This window comes from Balaenoptera acutorostrata, chromosome 13 (genome assembly GCF_949987535.1).
Source record: "Balaenoptera acutorostrata chromosome 13, mBalAcu1.1, whole genome shotgun sequence".
Lineage (NCBI taxonomy): Eukaryota > Metazoa > Chordata > Mammalia > Artiodactyla > Balaenopteridae > Balaenoptera > Balaenoptera acutorostrata.
Window position 1 is genome coordinate 42,206,195 of NC_080076.1, and position 19,672 is coordinate 42,225,866.

A 19,672-nucleotide genomic window follows, 5' to 3' on the forward strand; every position below is an offset into this window, starting at 1 on the left:
CACTAGTCAAGTAATAATCCCATCTTTTCATCCTTTGCTTTCTTTTTCATTCATTCCTTTCTTCCCAATTTAATTTTTAACAGTGTTTAGCACACTGCCTAATCTACAAATAGCTATAAAGAACAGGGATCTATTTTAACTTCAAATAAAACCAATGTAAAGCAAAACTATTCAGGAATATTTTATATTTTCAAAGTACTTAGGAATTCTTTAATTAGAAAAATAAAGGCAATGGGATTATCTATCGGATTCTAAAAGTACCCATGAATTAAATCACTCACATCCCCCTCTTAAAAAACACAACAAAACCTTAAATCACATTGCTGTTAAGTTTTCTTACAGTAAGAAATAAGACCAACCTACACTAGAGTACAAAAACCTGAAGTTCTGAGCATGAAAATAATTTATTGATTAGACAGACATCTGGTTTATTCAAGCATAAGGCCTACCAAAGATAGAATTAACACAGCTCATGGAATAGGAAAAAAACCCCATCCAGCACTTCCTTTGTCTCAGGTTTCCTGGGGACAAAATTTACGCATTCTGTACTACAGCCTCACCCTAAAGCATCCACATGTGCTTGATATTAACTTGAATAGGATGTGAGAAACTTTCTGTACACTCAACTTGGCAAGCATCATTAGTGATGCAACAACTTTCAGAAACATTTTTAGGCACAAGAAATAGCACTGCCTGCAGTGAGAGCCTTTGACAAAGAAAATATCATTAAATATAATCATCTTACAAATAGGAAGAAAAATATATGCACTTTTGCCAATGGATTGCTTCACGTATCAGGAAAAATGTCACAATCAGATTTTCTCTTGATGATTAAAACAATTTAATTGATACTCAACTTTAATCAATACTCAGGTTATCATCTTGTATTAAAAATCATAAAAATAAAACAGATTTAACCTAAATGGAATTTAGGGAAGAAATGCAGGACTAATAATATGGAATAATAGCTGCACTTCTTCAGCTAACTCACTCATTAAAAAATACCAATTAAACATTTTCAGTCAAATTTTATTAAAAAAAAAAAAGCAGCAGATCAACATTACAATTCAAGAACCTAATCTAAATATGCACTTGACAATGAAGCACATCTGAGTATGGAGTGAAAAAAGTTTTTTCCAAAAAACCATCAAACGTATCATCTCCAAATACCCAAATAAATCACTTCTGCAGGCCGTCTGTTGAGTGGAATCATAAACAAAGAACAGAAGATTTATTGCTGTGAAAACAAATCTGTAGTACAGTAGTATGAATCTTGGGTATTAAACATAATCAGTTGAATCAAGTTAGGAAGTTGAAAATCTAATAAGAAATTTGTGTGTGAGAGAAAGTCTATAAGCCAGTTGACCCAAGAGCAACTGAGATATCAAACTTGTTCAGTGAAACCAGACATTATTTTAAATCTCCATTTTTTGAAGGCAATTAAAAATTACAATTCCAACAGCCCACAAACCAAATAAAAAAAAACTGTAGAAAGCAATTAAAACTACGTTCAAGGAGCCACTTTTTCAGCTCAATTTCAGCACCCCAAGGGAAAAAAAAGCATCCATGACTATCACAGATGAAAACAGAATGAATGTCATTGGAATCAGTTATTTTCCCCCACTGAGGTATAAAATCTATATAGAAATTTGATACTATACTATAACAAATTGTACTTCTCATAGTTCTGTTTTAATTTCCTTTAAACCCTGTTTAATATAGTTTCTTTAATTGTTGTAAAAATGTTTTCATGATTCTGAATCTGGTTCCAGTTCTTTTTCATTTATTTTTATATCAATATTTAATATACTGGCTACCAGTTCTAATCAGAAAAAAAATCTTGGACATCTCTTCATTATAACAGCACATTCAGCAGAAATTACTGATGTGCAAGCAAACCATAAAAGGTGCAGCTCTCTGGAAAGCACATTTCGTAGATTGTTTCAGTCTGAATATTCTTTACAATGATTCTTGATGAAAGACTCTTTTAATCTTGTAAACATCAGTGTGCACAATCTCGCTACTACATAGTTTCACGTCCTTGGGCAGGAAGGCCGGTTCACAGCTAGTGAAAGAGAGAGCAGTTTAAGTTTTAATGGCTGATAAACCTTACATCCTGCAGGAGGAAAGCACTTTTCCTTTTTTGCTACTTAAGAATGTGGCAGAAATGTATGCTGAGGTAGCCCAGTCAATCCTTATTTATTTTCTTCTTTTTTTGTAAATTTGGTCTCAGAATATTTCTGGAAGGGTGACATTTCGAAGAAGCCACTGCTGGGACCGGCTTCCATTGCAGTCTCTAATGCTGGGCACCTGGCTGTCCTCTTCCGTGGCTTTATCCAGGCACTGATTACTGTTCACATGCTGCAGGGTTAATTTCTGAAAATGACAGGAAAGAAGTCTTAATATCAAAGTGGAAAACAAAACCAAAACACCTCAACCATCATTTTTTGTGATTATGAAATTCCTCTGTAGAAAAGGGTTTTGTTTTTGAAATATAAATTATTTAAGACAATGGAGAAATGTGTCCGTGTAAAGACAGCATTAAGAGCTATGTCGGGGAGAAAGGCACTGGGGTACAGTGCATTCTGCTGGATTTGCAGTCAGATGACCTCAATTCTAAGTCCCAATTCTGCCATAAGCTCTGTAATACTGTGAGAAATTTTACTTTTTTGTGCTTCAGTTTCCTAAAAAAGTGATCAGATTAGTGATTCCTAATTTAGGATCCTCAACCTATTTTCAAAAAGCTATCTCAAAACTGCTTCATTTTCCCATGATAAGGCTGTTCAAAATTAATTCTGTGATTCCAAGCTTCAAGTCCTTAGAAACTCAGGTCTTTTTGAAGACTCGAAATCATAAGATTTATAAAACAGTCCTTAATAAGTGGCTGATAGATGTGGCTATATATCTTCCTCTCTACTTGTCTGCATTCCAGACTTGATGCTGTCATGTTGATTTTTAGGATAATTTCAAAAGAACTGACAGATGAGAGTTAACAGACACATACTGACCATACTAATGAATCCGATACCAAGCCCTGGTCAGGTGAAGAACTCCAAAGCAGCTATGTAGGAATTTGCATTAAGCGTTATCCTAATAAGTATGCAACTATAAGGAAATATGTTTATTAACACATTTTTACTCACGGCTCTATTTTAATGTAATTCTTTTATCTCATTTAATTTTCATACAGAACATTTCATTTTCATAAGGCCTCTTTTGTACCTATTTGAACTTCAAACAAAGCAAAACCTAATGACCGTATACAATACAGCTACTTTAGCTTTCAGTCACTTCTGTGTTATGGTCCATGTGGAAGCTGGCAAAAGGCAGTGCACATTCGCAGATGTCACAGTTTACTCTCAACACTGACTTCAGTAATATCGAAGGGTCAGTGTTAGATACTTTAGTTCCAATAAATGCATAACAAGAAGACCAGGAAGGGTTTCCCTGGTGGCGCAGTGGTTAAGAATCTGCCTGCCAATGCAGGGGACACGGGTTCAAGTCCTGGTCCGGGAAGATCCCACATGCCGCAGAGCAGCTAAGCCCGTGCGCCACAACTATTGAGCCTGCACTTTAGAGCCCATGCTCTGCAACAAGAGAAGCCACGGCAATGAGAAGCCCGCGCACCGCAATGAAGAGTAGCCCCTGCTCTCCGCAACTAGAGAAAGCCTGCGTGAAGACCCGATGCAGCCATACGTGCATACATACATACATACATAAATAAAAAGACCGGGAAAAGTCAGCATGGCTGGGGCTGTTTTCACTTTTATGCAGATGCTGTGTAGTTTGTTTTGAGGGGATGCACTTTGCAGCCAGACATTTCTGTAGTGAACCCCAGATTTGTCACATACCAACAATGTGCCCCTGAGCAGAAACCTCTCTCAGCCCCAGGTTCCTCATCTATAAAATGGGGACAAGAATACTTCTCGAGTTGTGCGGAAACATTAAGATAATGAACAGAAAGTGCCACCCAGCTCAGAGGCACTCGCTACAACATCCTGAGCAGCCACGGACACGGTCTGGCAGCCCCGAGAGAGAGCGGAAGCACACAGCTTGCTGCTAAGGCCTTCGGTCATTTGTAAGACAAAAACAAAGCACTTTAAAAAGAACCCCCCAAACATTCCAGAAGGCCCTTCAAAGCTTCTCTGAGTGGCCACCTTCATCAGGCCCACTGTCAGTATTAATAAAAACAAAAAAACACAACAAAAAACTTAGTTGGGAAATTGGTCTTTATCACCCTAATTTTAAAAAATGTTATTATTTCACTTATTTAGAATCATTAAAATAAACTTGTAACAAAGACAGAGGTTATTGATACATGCTGGGTATTTAACTGCTCAAAATTAAGACAGAATCCCTATAATTTCAGGAAGCTAACGTCCCTCCAGGAGACCAGGACTCTGGTGAAGAGCCCTGTTTCAGACACAGCTCTCCGGCTGCTGGCAGCAGGGGCAGAGTCCTGTGGCTCGTGACTCTGTGGGGACTGTGGTCACCGTACTCAGCAGAGGATCTGTCAGCACGGACTAGTTTCCACACAGAAAGAGTGTAACTAAGGCAACAGGCTAATTGTAACCTCTGAAAGGAGGATGAAAGCTATAGTTATCATTGCATAAAGGTCACCTGCAACCTAGAAAAAAATAATTTGCCGCCCTCTACCCCTAATCTCTAGATATAACTGTGTCAAAATCTACATTTTCATTCCAGAAAGGACAGCTACAAGTAGTCAAAGCAAAAGAGCTTGGTGTCATAAACTCTCTGCAATATATACTATAAACAAGACTTAAAGATATACGAATATACAAATTTAATACAAGATAGTATGGTATTGTGCAAAGAATCCTGGATTAAGAATCCCAGGTCTGAGATCTGGTAACACCATTTACCTGCTCTGTGACCTTGGGCAATTAACTTCCATTCTGGGCTTCAGTGTCTACATGTATTAAAAACAAGGTCCTGAATTTTATTTCTAGGGTTCCTTTGAAATCTAAGATTTCACGACTTTAGGTTTAGATTATACATGACTGACGTAGGTGTTATTCTTCCAGACTGCAGTTTTCAACTGATGGAGGCAGGACAACTCTGATGGGCCGTCCGGAGCTCCCTGTGCAGTCGGCTCAGACTGGGGGACCCACATCACAGCCTGACTCCTCCCTCTGCCAATTCTTCTGTCTCCCTTCTCGCAGGTGTTGATCTAAAGGGTGCTCCCTAATAAACATCCTGAACACTACGCTTGACCTTGGAGTGGAGTCAGCTTCTGGGAGAACCCAGCCTGCAATACTAGAATTTAATCTCAGGGAAGACACCTTGCAAAGTGCTCCAGGGGTTTTAAAACTTTACACTCATAACTGGTTCTTTCAAAATATCCTAAATCACTTCTAGCTCCTTAATTTCTAAGCAAACTTTACTTTTGAATAACTGTTGTGGTAGACTGTATATCTTATACACAGTCTGCCAATGGCCATTCCCACTCCCTGTCTCCTGGCCACAGCACACCATAAAGGAAGACTGGAAATGCAAATGCCTGCTTTCCCAGCCTCCCCCTGTAGCTGGGGCATCACTATGAGATGAAGTTCTGGCCCATGGGACACAGCAGAGCCTGCTGCGGGGGATCCAGGAAAAGCTTTGGCTTTCCTGATAAAGAGCAATTCAAGCAGTAGTGCAACATTCCTCTTCCCTTCTTCCTGTCTTGAGTTGGGCGTGATGGTGAGCACTGCAGCAGCCTTCTAGAGGCCACAAGAAAAAGCCAAGAATATTGCTGCAATCTCATCCCTGACATCATTGTGTCACTGAATCCATGCCAGAAGCCACTTACATCCAGACTTAAGAAAAAAATAAACCACTATTTGTTCATGCTACTATAAATAGGTTTATGTTACCTAATTAAATATACCATCATTTTTCAATGAACATATACAATTGGGAGGCTTTTTAATTTTCAAAATATTTTGGCTTCGCAATGACTGTGGGGTGCCACTGGCATTTACTGTCTGGACTCAGAGATGCCATATATCCTGCAGGACCTGGGGCAGCTACACACAAAATGGCAATAGCATGCACCATGGAAAACCCTGCAACAGAATATTCAGGCCACTTCCAATAGTCATTATTAACTGAGCTACTGCACTCTCTCTCTCTCCCATACACACACACACACAATTTTTTTTTTAAACTATGGTTTGATATTGTGAAGGGAGACCCAGGATTTATAAAACATGGTCTTTGCCCTCCAGGATCTAACTATCTAATAGTGGAGAAAAAGACTGGTAGATAAATAACTACAAAGAAGCACAGAATTACAGGGGTCAGAGACAATTGTAATTAAGACAGAGAGAGCTAATTTCTGGCTGGGATCCATGGAAGTGATGTCAATTCTGGGCCCTCAAGAACAGGCAGGATTTGTTAGGCAGGTGGAACTGTATGATCTTAAATGTAAAGTGGGAAAGTACAGGGTATGTTCAGGGAATAGCTGGTCGAAGATGAAAAGTAGACCAGGGTTTGTATGTGATGCAGTATAAGGAGAAAAGACAGCCAAAGTCACAACTTGGTTGGACATCTCCATTGAGGGGGTAGAATGAAGCAGCAGAGTGAGCCAAGCAGACAAAAGAAGTAGAGAAAAAGCTAAGAGAAGAAACTAAAGAGTAGTGCATCTAAAGCCAACGGATAAGAGGATTTTAAAAGATCATCTGCTTAGCAATAGTAAATGCTACAGAGAAGTTAAGAAAAAGAGATGAGAATGTCCTGGCTTTGCATCCAGGGGCTGTTTCTATATAGTGTCAGACCAAGGCAGGAGCCAGGTTGAAGAACCAGAGGTACAAGTGCCAGCCATTCATTCGCCATCATACAGCACAGGAGAAAAGCAGGATGGTATGTAGAAAATAAAATAGGAACAAAAGTCTGTCCCAACATGAAGAAGAAAACCAGTGCTGGTACGTGGAAGAAAAAGAACCAGAGAAAGATATATTGAAGATGCTGGTGCTGGTTCCAGAACCATAGAGCAAAAAAGCATAAGTTGGGAGGTTAGCCAGGTATGAGGAAAGGAAGAGAGGTTTACTGGAGGTGCTTTTAAGTACCTCTATCTGAGTACAACATATAGCAGGTGGGGAGAGGGAGTGGCTCCAGAGGAAAGCAAAGACAAATAGTTTTATTATGTATGTCACTGAAAAATCATTGAGCCAGAGAATTTCATTAATTAAAGCTCAACTTTTACCTAAATGTTTAATTCAGTAATTTTAAAAGCCTACTTACCGTTCCATTTCTACCACAGTGGCTGGCAAAGCTTAAGGACATACAGAGGGAAGAGTGGCTACACAGTAACCACAAGGACCCGGGGACTGGAGGCAATACTAATTTAATTACTGGAGAGATTAAAACATGTTTATTTTACTTATATTGCTTTTCCTATCTGTCAATTCTTGGAGTATAAGAACAATTTGATCCATATGCAGATTCCACAAGAATTCATTCTTTTAGATATAAAGCATTTTATACAATACACCCAATGACACCCAATTTTATTCCTATATTCAACTGGATAACTTACCACCGGGTCATACTCCCAAAGTTGGTTGCCTTTTAGGTGGTGGCATTTGAGCATTGTGACTGGGCCATTAAGTTTGGAGACATCCAAGCAAAGGTCATCTGTTCTAATTTCTTTGTTGGCAGTGTAAGAGAAAACCTGAAAAACAAAAATGCACACATACAAGCTTTAACAGCAAAATAAATTAGCGTTTTATATGCCCAAGAATCTGGCAGGGAAAAAACCAAGTATTTCAAGATACATGCTTTTTGAACTTTATTAGTGTAATGGAGAATAAATGACTCAGAAAAGACACCGCTATTTTTGCAGAGAAGAAAAAGAAATGATCTTAAGTTCTCTGTATATACTGAGTGTACGGTCAGGGGCTGTCATCTGTTTGACTAAAAAGGGCAGAATAAATCTCATGTACAACAATATAAACACAGTTCTCAGAAAGGGACTTTTACAAATGTTTCATTTAAAAAAATAATCATTAGATTGAAGGCTCTATTCTCCTAAAGGTCTTTATTATTTTCTCTTTAAAGGTAGGAAAATATTTCCTGAATGATGTCATGAAATAAAAAAGGAAGATGATTAAAACAAATCCAAAAATTACCCCTTTAAAGCTTTACTAAAATACTCACCTGATTACCTCCCATACCGTGACAGTTAAAAATTCCAACTTTTTCATTCTCTTTTCTAGCCATGTTATCTAGACACTGATTTGTTTCCACATTTCGTATCTAGGGGACAATGAATAATGAAAATATCATGAGTTAGAGAGGTTAACTAGACAGACACATACAGATCTAACACACACATTAAAATCGATCTAAACTTCCCACTAAATCTCTAATTCCTGAGGTAAGGGCTATGAGTTGGGAGGGGAAAAAAATCACTGTCTGGCTATCTAAGACTCTGTGATCTAGAAAGGTCTTACTATTTATATAAGTAATTTTTGTGTTTCATGGAGAAATCCTTTAAGTTCTTCTTTCTTTCATCCCAAACTGTTCTTCTATGATTTGTATTTAACTCAGTAAGCTCTAGTTTGCCTAATAATTTAAAGCAACTTAACAACTCCCTGTGGACACTGTTTGCCACCAAGATAAGGGGGCATTACTATTGATAACTACTTTGATGACTTCTTAGGAGGCTCAAGGTGGGTATTTTCTAAGCAAAGAACCTGGAACTTGGCTTAACTGGAAAGCCTAAGCATGGTGTAGTGTAAACACCATTCTTCCATTAGGTATTTGTCAGTTACATAAAAAAATTGAATCAGTCATCAGAATTAGGAAGAATATTTTAAGCACTGTCCTTTGATATATTTTTTCCCTCTGAACCACTACAGTTTAAAAGCATATGGCAAATTAATAGACATCTGTAAAGTCCTAAATCTGTTCTCATGGGTGGTATTGTCAGCAGGTAAGCCAGAAGGGAGAAGTAGGACAAACTATATCTGTCATGTCATGTAGATAGAAAAGGAGTAATTGTGTGTGATAGATAAACTGGGGGGAAAGTTAAAACCACAAATAGCCCATTTATTTTTATAAACATGTACACTCTACATATTATTCCACTATTTTAATAAGGCACTAACAAGTCCAGATGCATTTTTTTCTTATAAAGATACAATAGCATAAGTATGAATAACTGTATTATTCCCAGGGGATCAGAATAAGAACTGGGGCTTTGGCAAAAGAGAGGCCTGGGTTTAAGTCCGAATGATCCAAACCCTCTGAGAACAATTTCCTAAGAGAGACTAGTCAGCTCTATGTTGAGGTTGGGTAAGACAGTGCATCCACCGTACCTACTTTGGAGTCTAGCACGTAGTGGACTCAGAAATAGTAATAATCTGCGCTGCCGCCTTATCACTAGTCAACTCCATCTGGCTATTCCATCAAAACCTCAAACTCAGTTCATGCAAAAACAGGATTTTCCAACTCCTTAATGCTAATACTTCTTCACCCGAACATCTTAACATACCCCTGCCACTCCACCCCTGACCCTGAGGATTGCTATCTAAAACAAACCTCCATCATCATTCCTCCATATATTCCCCTCTTCCCCTGACACCCCTAGTTTTATTAATAATCCCACAAGTTGTCCAATTATTCAAGCTGGAAATCCCAAGGCCTTTTCTTCCTGGGTGTAACATATCGCATCAGTATCCAGGAATTCTTTTACCACATAATGCACATCATCTTTTTATCCATTATTTTAAAGCAGAAACCTATTACCTCATAAATAAATTTTATAAAAGGTTTTATAGTTAGATACAATTTTACATAAAACACCTTTCTGCACCTCAATGGATAATCAATTAATACTTGATGATCATGGCTATCTTACTTGACAAAAAATTTAGTTCGAATTTTGACAAGGTGAGTCTTTATCTCATATATTCATATAAAACAATTATTTCCTTATACTTTTGAAAAAGTTACAAACTCCCCAGTCCTTTGCTTTCCTCAATTTTTTTCTTTCAAATACAGATGTAGAGGTTTCTGAAGAAAGGTGATAAATGTCACAGAAATGATTAGGGAAGAACCACCATTATTGTCAGCTTCTCCCTCTCACATGGAATGTTTTTTTTTTGGTTAAATAATTATCTTTTATCAAACTTAATATAATAAAAATTTAAAAAATAAAATTCTCCCCAAATGTAATTGGACTTCCTATCACTCAGTAACTATCTTATAATAAATCAACTTTGGCTATTCTGTTTCCATAACTGATGTTGCTAAAAATTACAGCAAATAAATTACACTTACCCTGCACTAGGCATTGTTCTATGAGTTTTTAACCTGTAACAGCTTATACCACCCTTACACCATTCCTATGAACAATTCTGGATTGTTTTCTGACATAAGAGATCTGAGCCTCCAACCCTTGAGGATTCTACTGACAACTAGATGTTAAAAGTAGAGTTCTCCAAGGATTGGAAACCATTGCTTCCCGACAACTGTTTTGGTGACAATGAACCTTGATTAGCAAGATGTGGCCCAGCTGAGACGAGTGGTCAGAGAGTGGGTGGGCCTCTGCTGGGGCCTGATGACACTTCTCCAAAGTGCAGGGGAGGGATGGAGAGAAGCCCCGCACACTCGGTGAGGAAGGAACTTCCGCAGAAGGGGAGCTGTGATGTTTGGTGCCTGGGCAGAGAGGATTCTGTCTGGCTCAATGCATAAAGTGGCATCTTTGAGCTGCTCTCCAGGCTGGTTTTTCCACGTTAGATTGCTAGAGAGGACAGTTTTCAGGGAATATCCTCCTCCTTTGTAGGAATACATGTGGGCTACCTCACCTACAGAGTGTGTGAGATGATTTCTGAAGGACATGAAAAACCAGGATGACTAGGGGTGAGTTTTGGGAACAATTCTGTTCTTTATGATGTCAGTAGGCAGTAGATCATTTAATAGGTTTGTTTGGTGGGAGTTAACTTTGAAGAGTCTTTGGGGAATGGAAAAAATTAGGAACAAACATTTAAAAAAAAAAGTTGAATCAGATGTTCAAAATTGTAATTCTATATAGCTTTAACGCTATGTAACCAATTACTGGCTTTATAGTGAACTATGGAAGGTAGGAATGGTGGTGATAATACTTGTTTCAATGTTCATATTGGAATGGAAATAGGTACCAGACTTGGTTACTCAAAATCTGACACTTAAAGTCATAACAATATCTGAACGATGCAGTCAGGGAAAAACAGCCGCACTTTCAAGGTGTCTGGAGGCAGATGGGTAGGCGTGAGAGCTTAGGGTGGGGGGACGCGCAGAGCTGGGCCTCACGCCCGGCCCCACCTGCCATGCGACCTTGGCAGGTCAGTACTCTAAGACAGTGATTCCCAAAACCATGATTTGAACGACTGAATAAACTTTTTTTCAGTATCTGCCACTGAAAAAAAGATTTTGTGATCAAGTATGATTGGGAAATAACCAGATTAACAAATTTGAATAGGTTTTCTTTACTGAAGGACTTCTCAAAGCCTTTTAACATACTAATTAAGACTCTTGGTAGGGGTGGGGACTGATAGTACAGAAGGATATAATGCTGCTTTTTATAAAGCAGCATTTCCCAAACATTTTTGGCCATAAAATCCACCCCTCCTCCCCTACCCCTTGCCTTTCTAACAGGCACCTTGAGAGATACCAGACATCAGCATTCCTTAGAACATAGTAAGTGGGAAACGTTGCTGTACAGACCTCATTTTCTCATCTGTAAAACAGGGACAACAATCTCTCTCGCGTTTGCTGAGATCCCTCAGCGAGGTAACGCATACAGAGGCCCAGCAGAAACCGACACCTAGTAGGCCCACAATAGCTGTTGGTTCTCCTTAACTCAGGTGTATACAGCTGTCACTAAAATATTATTTTCAACCTTCTGAGTTGATGATTGTGAATGCACTCATTCCTGGGAAACCAGGCAAGAAATTAGAGCCTAAGTTTCTTGGTTTCTGCTATAGTCTCCTCCAGAATCCTGGCACCTTCATTAGGGTGGACGATGTAATAAGCAGTTAAAGGATTCTTGGAATCTCCTATTACAGAATCTAGATTTACTTTTTCACTCTCTGCCATGAGGGTAATACTGGTTAGATATGAGAAAGGGTGTGAGTGTTAGTCGTTAAGATTAGCACAAGCTCTCAAGCCAGACTGCCTGTGCTCAAATCCTGTCTCTTCCATTTTGTGTTTGTGACCTGAGCCATGTTGCTTAAACCATTTATTTGTGCCTTAATTTACTTACCCGTGAAGTGGGGGAAAATAGCACCTATCTCGGAGTGCTGGGAAATGAGTTAATATTTGTAAAGCCTCAGACTGGTGCTTGACATAAAGTTCATGCTCAGTAAATTTTAGGGTGGAAAAGTAAATGGTCAGTCCATAAGCCTGGCTAAACTGTACGAGTCTGGATTATTTGCTTTCCGTGTCTGCTGTTTAGACAATTCACCTCTTGGATTAACAACAATTAGATATCACAATGAAACACATTTATTCAGTTCCAGGTCCCTACAGGAGCTATGAGAGCCAGACTTTGTGAAGCCAGACGTGCTAAACGTACACATTCCGATTTCCCTTTCTGCTCTAAAATCCTATGACTTCAGGTTTCCCTGGGTCCTTGTAATATGACAAGAGGTACCTGATAGGCTAAATTCCAGTCCTAGCAAAGGAAGGCTCACAGAGATGGAGCTATGATCACAAGCACAAGCTCCCTAGCTGCACTTTGGCTGGTGCTTGAGAACAACCCCAGTCCCCAAATCAGAGCTTCGACCTGATAGTGTGGCCTAGTATTAAGGACATAAATGCTTAAGACCAGCTGCTTAGTTACTAAGGTAATAACAAGCAGGCCACAGAGGGTAAAATCTGTTCCTTATATAGAAAGCCAGCTGGCAAGGGGCAGGTAAAAGGCAAGCTTGCCTTGGCAATCATCTACTGTGTGTTAGACCAGTGGCTCTTTGTAATACGCCTATATTCTGACCTAGCTAACAATGCCTAGGTGTTGTCCAAAATTGGGTCAGTTCTAAAAAAAAAAAAAAAACAACTCCTCATTCTTTATTCTGAAGGCAAGCAACTGCTATCAGTCTTCCCATGGCATCACCCACGCTGGGCCTTTCCTGACTGGAATGAGGCTCCGGCAAAGGGAATGGATACTCACTGATGAGACAAGGAACTCCGCATACCCTCGCTCGTTTGAGGTGACTTCCTTAAACCACGACAAAGTTCAGAGGCAGGGAGCTCAGGGCAACCGTGAAGTAGCCTCAGGAACTACCAAGGACAAACAAGGAGTCTGTGCTCGCTCTGGCACTGGAGACACTGCAACCAGGCCGACCGGTTTCTCACTCACCACCGCGCAGCTCCCCGCTGTGATCTAGCTGCTCTACCGCATCCTACTTTTCCACGTTACATCTCCTCCTCTTTCCCCCATCACCAACACCCCCTCTTCACTCTCAGCCAACGATCTTGTGTTCAGCTGAAGAAACAAAGCTCACCAGAGAAGTTCCTCACACTCCCACCTCAAACTACCAGCCTCCAGCCCTCAACCCACAATTCGCCTGACTTGGCCTGGCCCCGCGTCCTTCCAGCTGCATGGATGAACTGCCCCCCCTCCAGCCTCTACCTCCACTGTGCACCACAGCCCATCCCCCCACCTACTAAAGATGACTCCTGGACTCCTGCCAGCAGTGGCTCTTTTCTATCTTCACATTTTCTCTTTTGTGTCCTTGGCATCATCACAGTTTCATCTTAGCAAAAATACACAGAAAAACCCTTCTTTAACCCCATTTACCCCTCCAGCTACCGCTCACTTCTCTGTTCAGCTTTACAGCAAAATTTCTTATCCACACTCATGATCTCCACTTCCTCTTCTCCTGATCTGTGAAGCCATCAGAGATTCTGTCCCTACCAGTCTCCACCGGAACCCACTTGACACAGTGAGATGGAGCCTCCTGACAATGTCTCCCTCACCAATCCAACGGCCAGTTCTCAGGACTTGTCCCCCTCCTTTCTCTGCAGTGTTCCACACGATGGGTCACTTCCCTCTTTCTTGAAGCAAGTCCTTCACTTACTGGGGCATCACTCTCTTAGTTCTCTTCCTATTTCAGAAATAGTAACTTTTTTTTTTTTTTTGGCCATGCCACGTGGTTTGTGGGACCTTAGTTCCCCGACCAGGGATGGAACCCGTGCCCCCTGCAGTGGACGCGCAGAGTCCTAACCACTGGACTGCCAGGGAATTCCCTCTCTTCCTATTTCAATGCTCTCTCCTTCTCAGTCTTTTTGGCTGATGCCTTCTCACCTTCACAATTTCTAAATTATGGAGTCTTTTATGGCTTGTCCTCAGTCCTCTTGTCCATCTACAATACATTCACTCCCCCCAAGGCACTCTCATGAAGTTTTGTGGTTTTAAAAACCACCTATATACTGCCAACCCCTAACTGTAGATCTCCATCCCAAACTTGTGTCCAAGCTGCAGGTTTTTTAATGCAAATATCTATCCACTGTCTTTACCCGGATCAAATGTAACACGTCCCAGGCTGCACTGCTGAGCGCCTTCTGCACCTGCTCTACAGGCCTTCCCATCTCAGGAAGGCCAACTTCACTGCCCCAGGGTCTCGCTCAAAATCTTAATATAATCCTTGGCTATTCTCTTCCTTTCACCAATACACCAGTTCTACGCTTGTTCCCACAGAGTTCTTTCTGACATAGCAGACAATCTGATCCTTTTAGTGAAAGTCTGCTCATCTCTCTCTGCAACTTCCCACCTCAGAACAAAACCCAAAGTCCTTACTATGGCCTACAAGCTCTATGTGATTTGGCCCTCACTATGTCTTGACCTTATCTTCTTCTGCTCTCCCCCTGTCCACTATACCCAGACAACTGGCCTCTCTGCTGCTTCTGGAATGTGCCGAAGGACATTCCTGTCTTAGGGCCTTGGCACTTGTTTTCCTTGTGCCTGGAACACTCTTTCCCCAGAAATTCATCTGACTTGCTCCTTCACTTCCTTCAGATCTCTGCTCAAAAATCACATTATAAGAGAGGACTGGGCTTCCCTGGTGGCGCAGTGGTTGAGAGTCTGCCTGCCGATGCAGGGGACACGGGTTTGAGCCCTGGTCTGGGAGGATCCCACATGCCGTGGAGCAGCTGGGCCCGTGAGCCACAACTACTGAGCCTGCGTGTCTGGAGCCTGTGCTCCGCAACAAGAGAGGCCGCGATAGTGAGAGGCCCGCGCACCGCGATGAAGAGTGGCCCCCGCTTGCCGCAACTAGAGAAAGCCCTCGCACAGAAACGAAGACCCAACACAGCCAAAAAAAAAAAAAAAAAAAGAGAGGACTTTTTCAACCACTCCACATAAAAGAGCACCACCACTCCCACCCACAAGTCATTCTATCCCCTTTGTCCTTACCACCACCTGACACCGTGAATATTAAAAAAAAACAAAAAAAAAAATCTGTCTTCCTCCAGAGACTGCAAGATCCACAAGAGCAGAGACTTTATTTTATTCACTGTATTCCCAGTACTTAAAATAGTATCTATCAAATAGTAGGTATGCAAATATTTGTTGAATGAATGAAAGGAAGGAAGAAGTGACAACCTCCTGCAGATCAGGGGTTGGGGGGGGGTCGACTTTTCCTGAGTGTCAGGAAGATTCAGTCCTGGGATGGGACCTGGATGTGGCCCTGTCCACACAAATCATCATTCCCTGCTGTGACTTACAAAGAAAATTTTGCCCTGCTATCAATTCCTGTCACAGAAGTGTTGGGTTTTTCTTTTCTTCTATTTGGATTCACATGCTTTCAAAAAGTCAATATTATAATTTAAAGGTTTATAAAGATTTGCAATGAACTGCAGACAGACCCAGTAAAAACAAAATTTCTTTACTATAAGCAATGCACTTTCATACAGTATTTCCTAAGCTATTAAAAAATGTTGGCCATAAGTAGCTAAACTGATTTATAAACCACTTCTGGGTTGTAATCAGAAAATTGAAAATCACTGCCTTGACCTAATAAAAAGAGGGACTTTGGGGAATTAGAAGATTATTAAGAAAGGAGAACCAGAATCTTTATGGCCCCCTGGCTTGGGGTATTGCACTGTAGTAAAGAAGAGGAAAAACACTTTCTCAGTAGTAACACATAGTAGCCCAACACTTCTGCTCCAACAAGTAGAGGGAAAAACAGCTAAATTGCAGAAATCCTATTTTTGAGTCTATTAGCAATGGAAGCAAGTAGGGTGAGGTGAACTGTAATCCCAGAAAAGGAAGAGCCCTCCCTGGGTGAGCTGACAATCACCAGATGTCTTCCTCTGTAAGGACATTTGCTGATGGTGCAGGCTGAGGACAGGGTGTGGCCCAAATGGGCCTTTTCCTCAAGGAAAGAGCACAGTGATGTTGGTTATGTGAAGGCTAGCATGACAAAATAAAAATCAGAGGAGCCCCAAATAAAAGGCCATTCTCCTCATGGGACATTTGCTGTGCTGTCAGTGGGTGGGAAGCTGTGGCTAGAAAGACAGAATGAAATCCTCCACATCTCAAGAGGGAAAACTGTCATGATATGCAGATGCCATGATACTATATATATAGAAAACTGTAAAGACTCCACACAAAAAACTACTAGAACTGATGAACGAATTCAGCAAGGTAGCAGGATACAAGATTAGCATAACAGAAATCGGGTGCATTTCTTTACACTAACAATGAAATATCAGAAAGGGAAAAAAAAAACAATCCCTTTCTAAACTGCATTAAAAAAAACACCTAGGAATAAACCTGACCAATGTGGTGAAAGACTTATATGCTGAGAACTATAAAACATTAATAAAGGAAACTGAAGATGATTCAAAGAAATGGAAAGATATTTTATATGCTCTTGGATTGAAAGAATTAATATTGTTAAAGTGGCCATACTACCAAAGCAATCTATAGATTTATGCAATTCCTATCAAATTACCCATGACATTTTTCACAGAACGAGAACAAATAATCCTAAAATTTATATGGAACCATAAAAGACCCAGAATTGCCAACGCAATCCTGAGGAAAAAGAACACAGCAGGAGGCATAACTCTCCCAGACTTCAGACAATTCTACAAAGCTACAGTAATCAAAACAGTGTGGTACTGGCACAAAAACAGACATATGGATCAACGGAATGAAATAGTGAGCCCAGAAATAAACCTACACACCTATGGTCAATTAATCTTTGACAAAGGAGCCTACAATACACAATGGAGAAGAGAAAGTCTCTTCAGCAAGTGGTACTGGGAAAGTTGGACAGACAGCTGCATGTAAATCAATGAAATTAGAACACACCCTCACACCATACACAAAAATAAACTCAAAATGGCTTAAAGACTTAAATATAAGACATGACACCATAAAACTCTTAGAAGAGAATATAGGCAAAACATTCTCTGACATAAATCATACCAGTGTTTTAAGTCAGTCACTCAAGGCAACAGAAATATAAACAAAAATAAACAAACGGGACCTAATCAAACCTATAAGCTTTTGCAAAGCAAAGGAAACCTAAACAAAACGAAAAGACAATCTATGGACTGGGAGAAAATATTTGCAAATGATGTGACTGACAAGGACTTCCAAACTGTACAAACAGCTCATACAACTCAATAACAACAACAACAGCAGCAAAAAAACCCAATCAAAAAATGAGCAGGGCTTCCCTGGTGGCACAGTGGCTGAGAATCTGCCTGCTAATGCAGGGGACACGGGTTCGAGCCCTGGTCCGGGAAGATCCCACATGCCGCGGAGCAACTAGGCCCGTGAGCCACAACTACTGAGCCTGCGTGTCTGGAGCATGTGCTCCGCAACAAGAGAGGCCACGACAGTGAGAGGCCCGCGCACCGCGATGAAGAGTGGCCCCCGCTTGCCACAACTAGAGAAAGTCCTCGCACAGAAACGAAGACCCAACACAGCCAAAAATAAATAAATTAATTAAAAAAAAAAAATGAGCAGAAGACCTAAATAAATATTTCTCCAAATAATACATACAGATGGCCAAGAGGCACATGAAAAGATGATCAACATAGCTAATTATTAGAGAAATGCAAATCAAAACTACAATGAGGTATCACCTAACACTGGTCAGAATGGCCATCATTAAAAAGTCTACAAATAATAAATGCGGGAGAGGGTATGGAGAAAAGGGAACCCTCCTACACTGTTGGTGGGAATGTAAATTGGTGCAGCCACTATGGAAAACAGTAATGAGGTTCCTCAAAAAACTAAAAACAGAGTTGCCATATGATCCTGCAATCCCACAACTGGTCATATATCTGGAGAAAACTGTAATTTGAAAAGATACATGCACCCCAGTGTTCACTGCAGCACTACTTACAATAGCCAAGACATGGAAGCAACCTAAATGTCCATCGACAGATGAATGGATAAAGAAGATACGGTACATATCTACAATGGAATACTACTCAGCCATGAAAAAGAATGAAATAATGCCATTTGCAGCAACATGGATGGACCTAGAGATTATCATACTAAGCAGGGTAAGTCAGAAAGAGAAAGACAGATACCATATGATATCACTTATATGTGGAATCCAAATTATGACACAAATGAACTTATCTACAGAACAGAAACAATCTCACAGATATAGAGAACAGACTTGTGGTTGCCAATGGGGGGGTGTGGAGGAGGGATGGATAGGGAGTATGGGATTAGTAGATGTAAACTATTATATATAGGATGGATAAACAACAAGGTCCTACTGTATAGCACAGGGAACTCTACTCAATATCCTGTGATAAACCATAATGGAAAAGGATATGAAAAAGAATGTGTGTGTGTGTATATATATATATATAACTGAATCACTTTGCTGTATAGTAGAAATTAACACAACATTGTACATCAACTATACTTCAATAAAATTAAAAAAAACATCTTCCACATCTCCTGGTGCTTAGGAGACAAATTCCTGCTAGACAGAAGACCTGAAAAAATAACAACTGGTCCCCCCTCCACTGAACAAGGTGGGAGGCTAAAGTATACTAATCTCAAAACCTCAGAAAGGCAAAATTTTCAGGGTTGAAGAGACAGAGACCCCTCCAAGAAGCATACATGAGCCAGAAGTGAACTAAGTCTTCCTAAAACTGCAACCCAGCCCCACCTAGCTCAATCTTTGTTATGGATTGAATTGTGTCCCCCCTCCAAATTCACACGTTGGAGTCCTAACCCCCCGTACCTCAGAATGTGACATTATTTGGAGATAGGTTCTTTACAGAGGTAATCAAGTTAAAACGAGGTCATTAGGGTAGGCCTTAATCCAATATGACTGGTGTCCATATAAAGAGGGCAAATTTGGAGACAGACACGTACACAGGAGAATGCCATGTGAAGATGAAGGCAGAGATCAGGGTGACGCTTCTACACGCCAAGGAACACCAAAGATTGTCGGCAAACCACTAGAAGCTAGAAAGAGGCAGAGAACAGATTCTTCCTCACAGACCTCAGAAGGAACCAAACCTGCCCACACTTTGATCTTGGATTTCTAGTCTTTAGAACTGTGAGACAATACATTTCTGTGTTTAAGCCAGAAATGGTATTTTATTATGGCAGCCCTATGAAACTACTAAAACCCCTGACTTGATCAGACCCCTGGACTAAAGAGAAGGACCCATTTAGATTTCCTACACACAGAGCACA

The 19,672-nt window shown here is 40.5% G+C and overlaps 1 protein-coding gene across 3 annotated transcripts in view; it reads right to left on the reverse strand.

Moving 5' to 3' along the window:
• Window positions 1-1,008: 1,008 nt before the first annotated feature.
• Window positions 1,009-19,672, reverse strand: part of GALNT1 (polypeptide N-acetylgalactosaminyltransferase 1) — a 131,462-nt gene continuing 112,798 nt past the window's right edge. For all 3 annotated transcript variants that reach the window (XM_057526542.1, XM_057526544.1, XM_057526543.1), the window contains 3 exons: window positions 8,161-8,259; window positions 7,541-7,675; window positions 1,009-2,376 (listed from right to left, as the gene is read on the reverse strand). In XM_057526542.1, coding sequence (XP_057382525.1) covers window positions 2,230-2,376; window positions 7,541-7,675; window positions 8,161-8,259 — 381 coding nt within the window. In that variant the 3' untranslated portion in view covers window positions 1,009-2,229. The remainder of the gene's footprint in view (window positions 2,377-7,540; window positions 7,676-8,160; window positions 8,260-19,672) is intronic.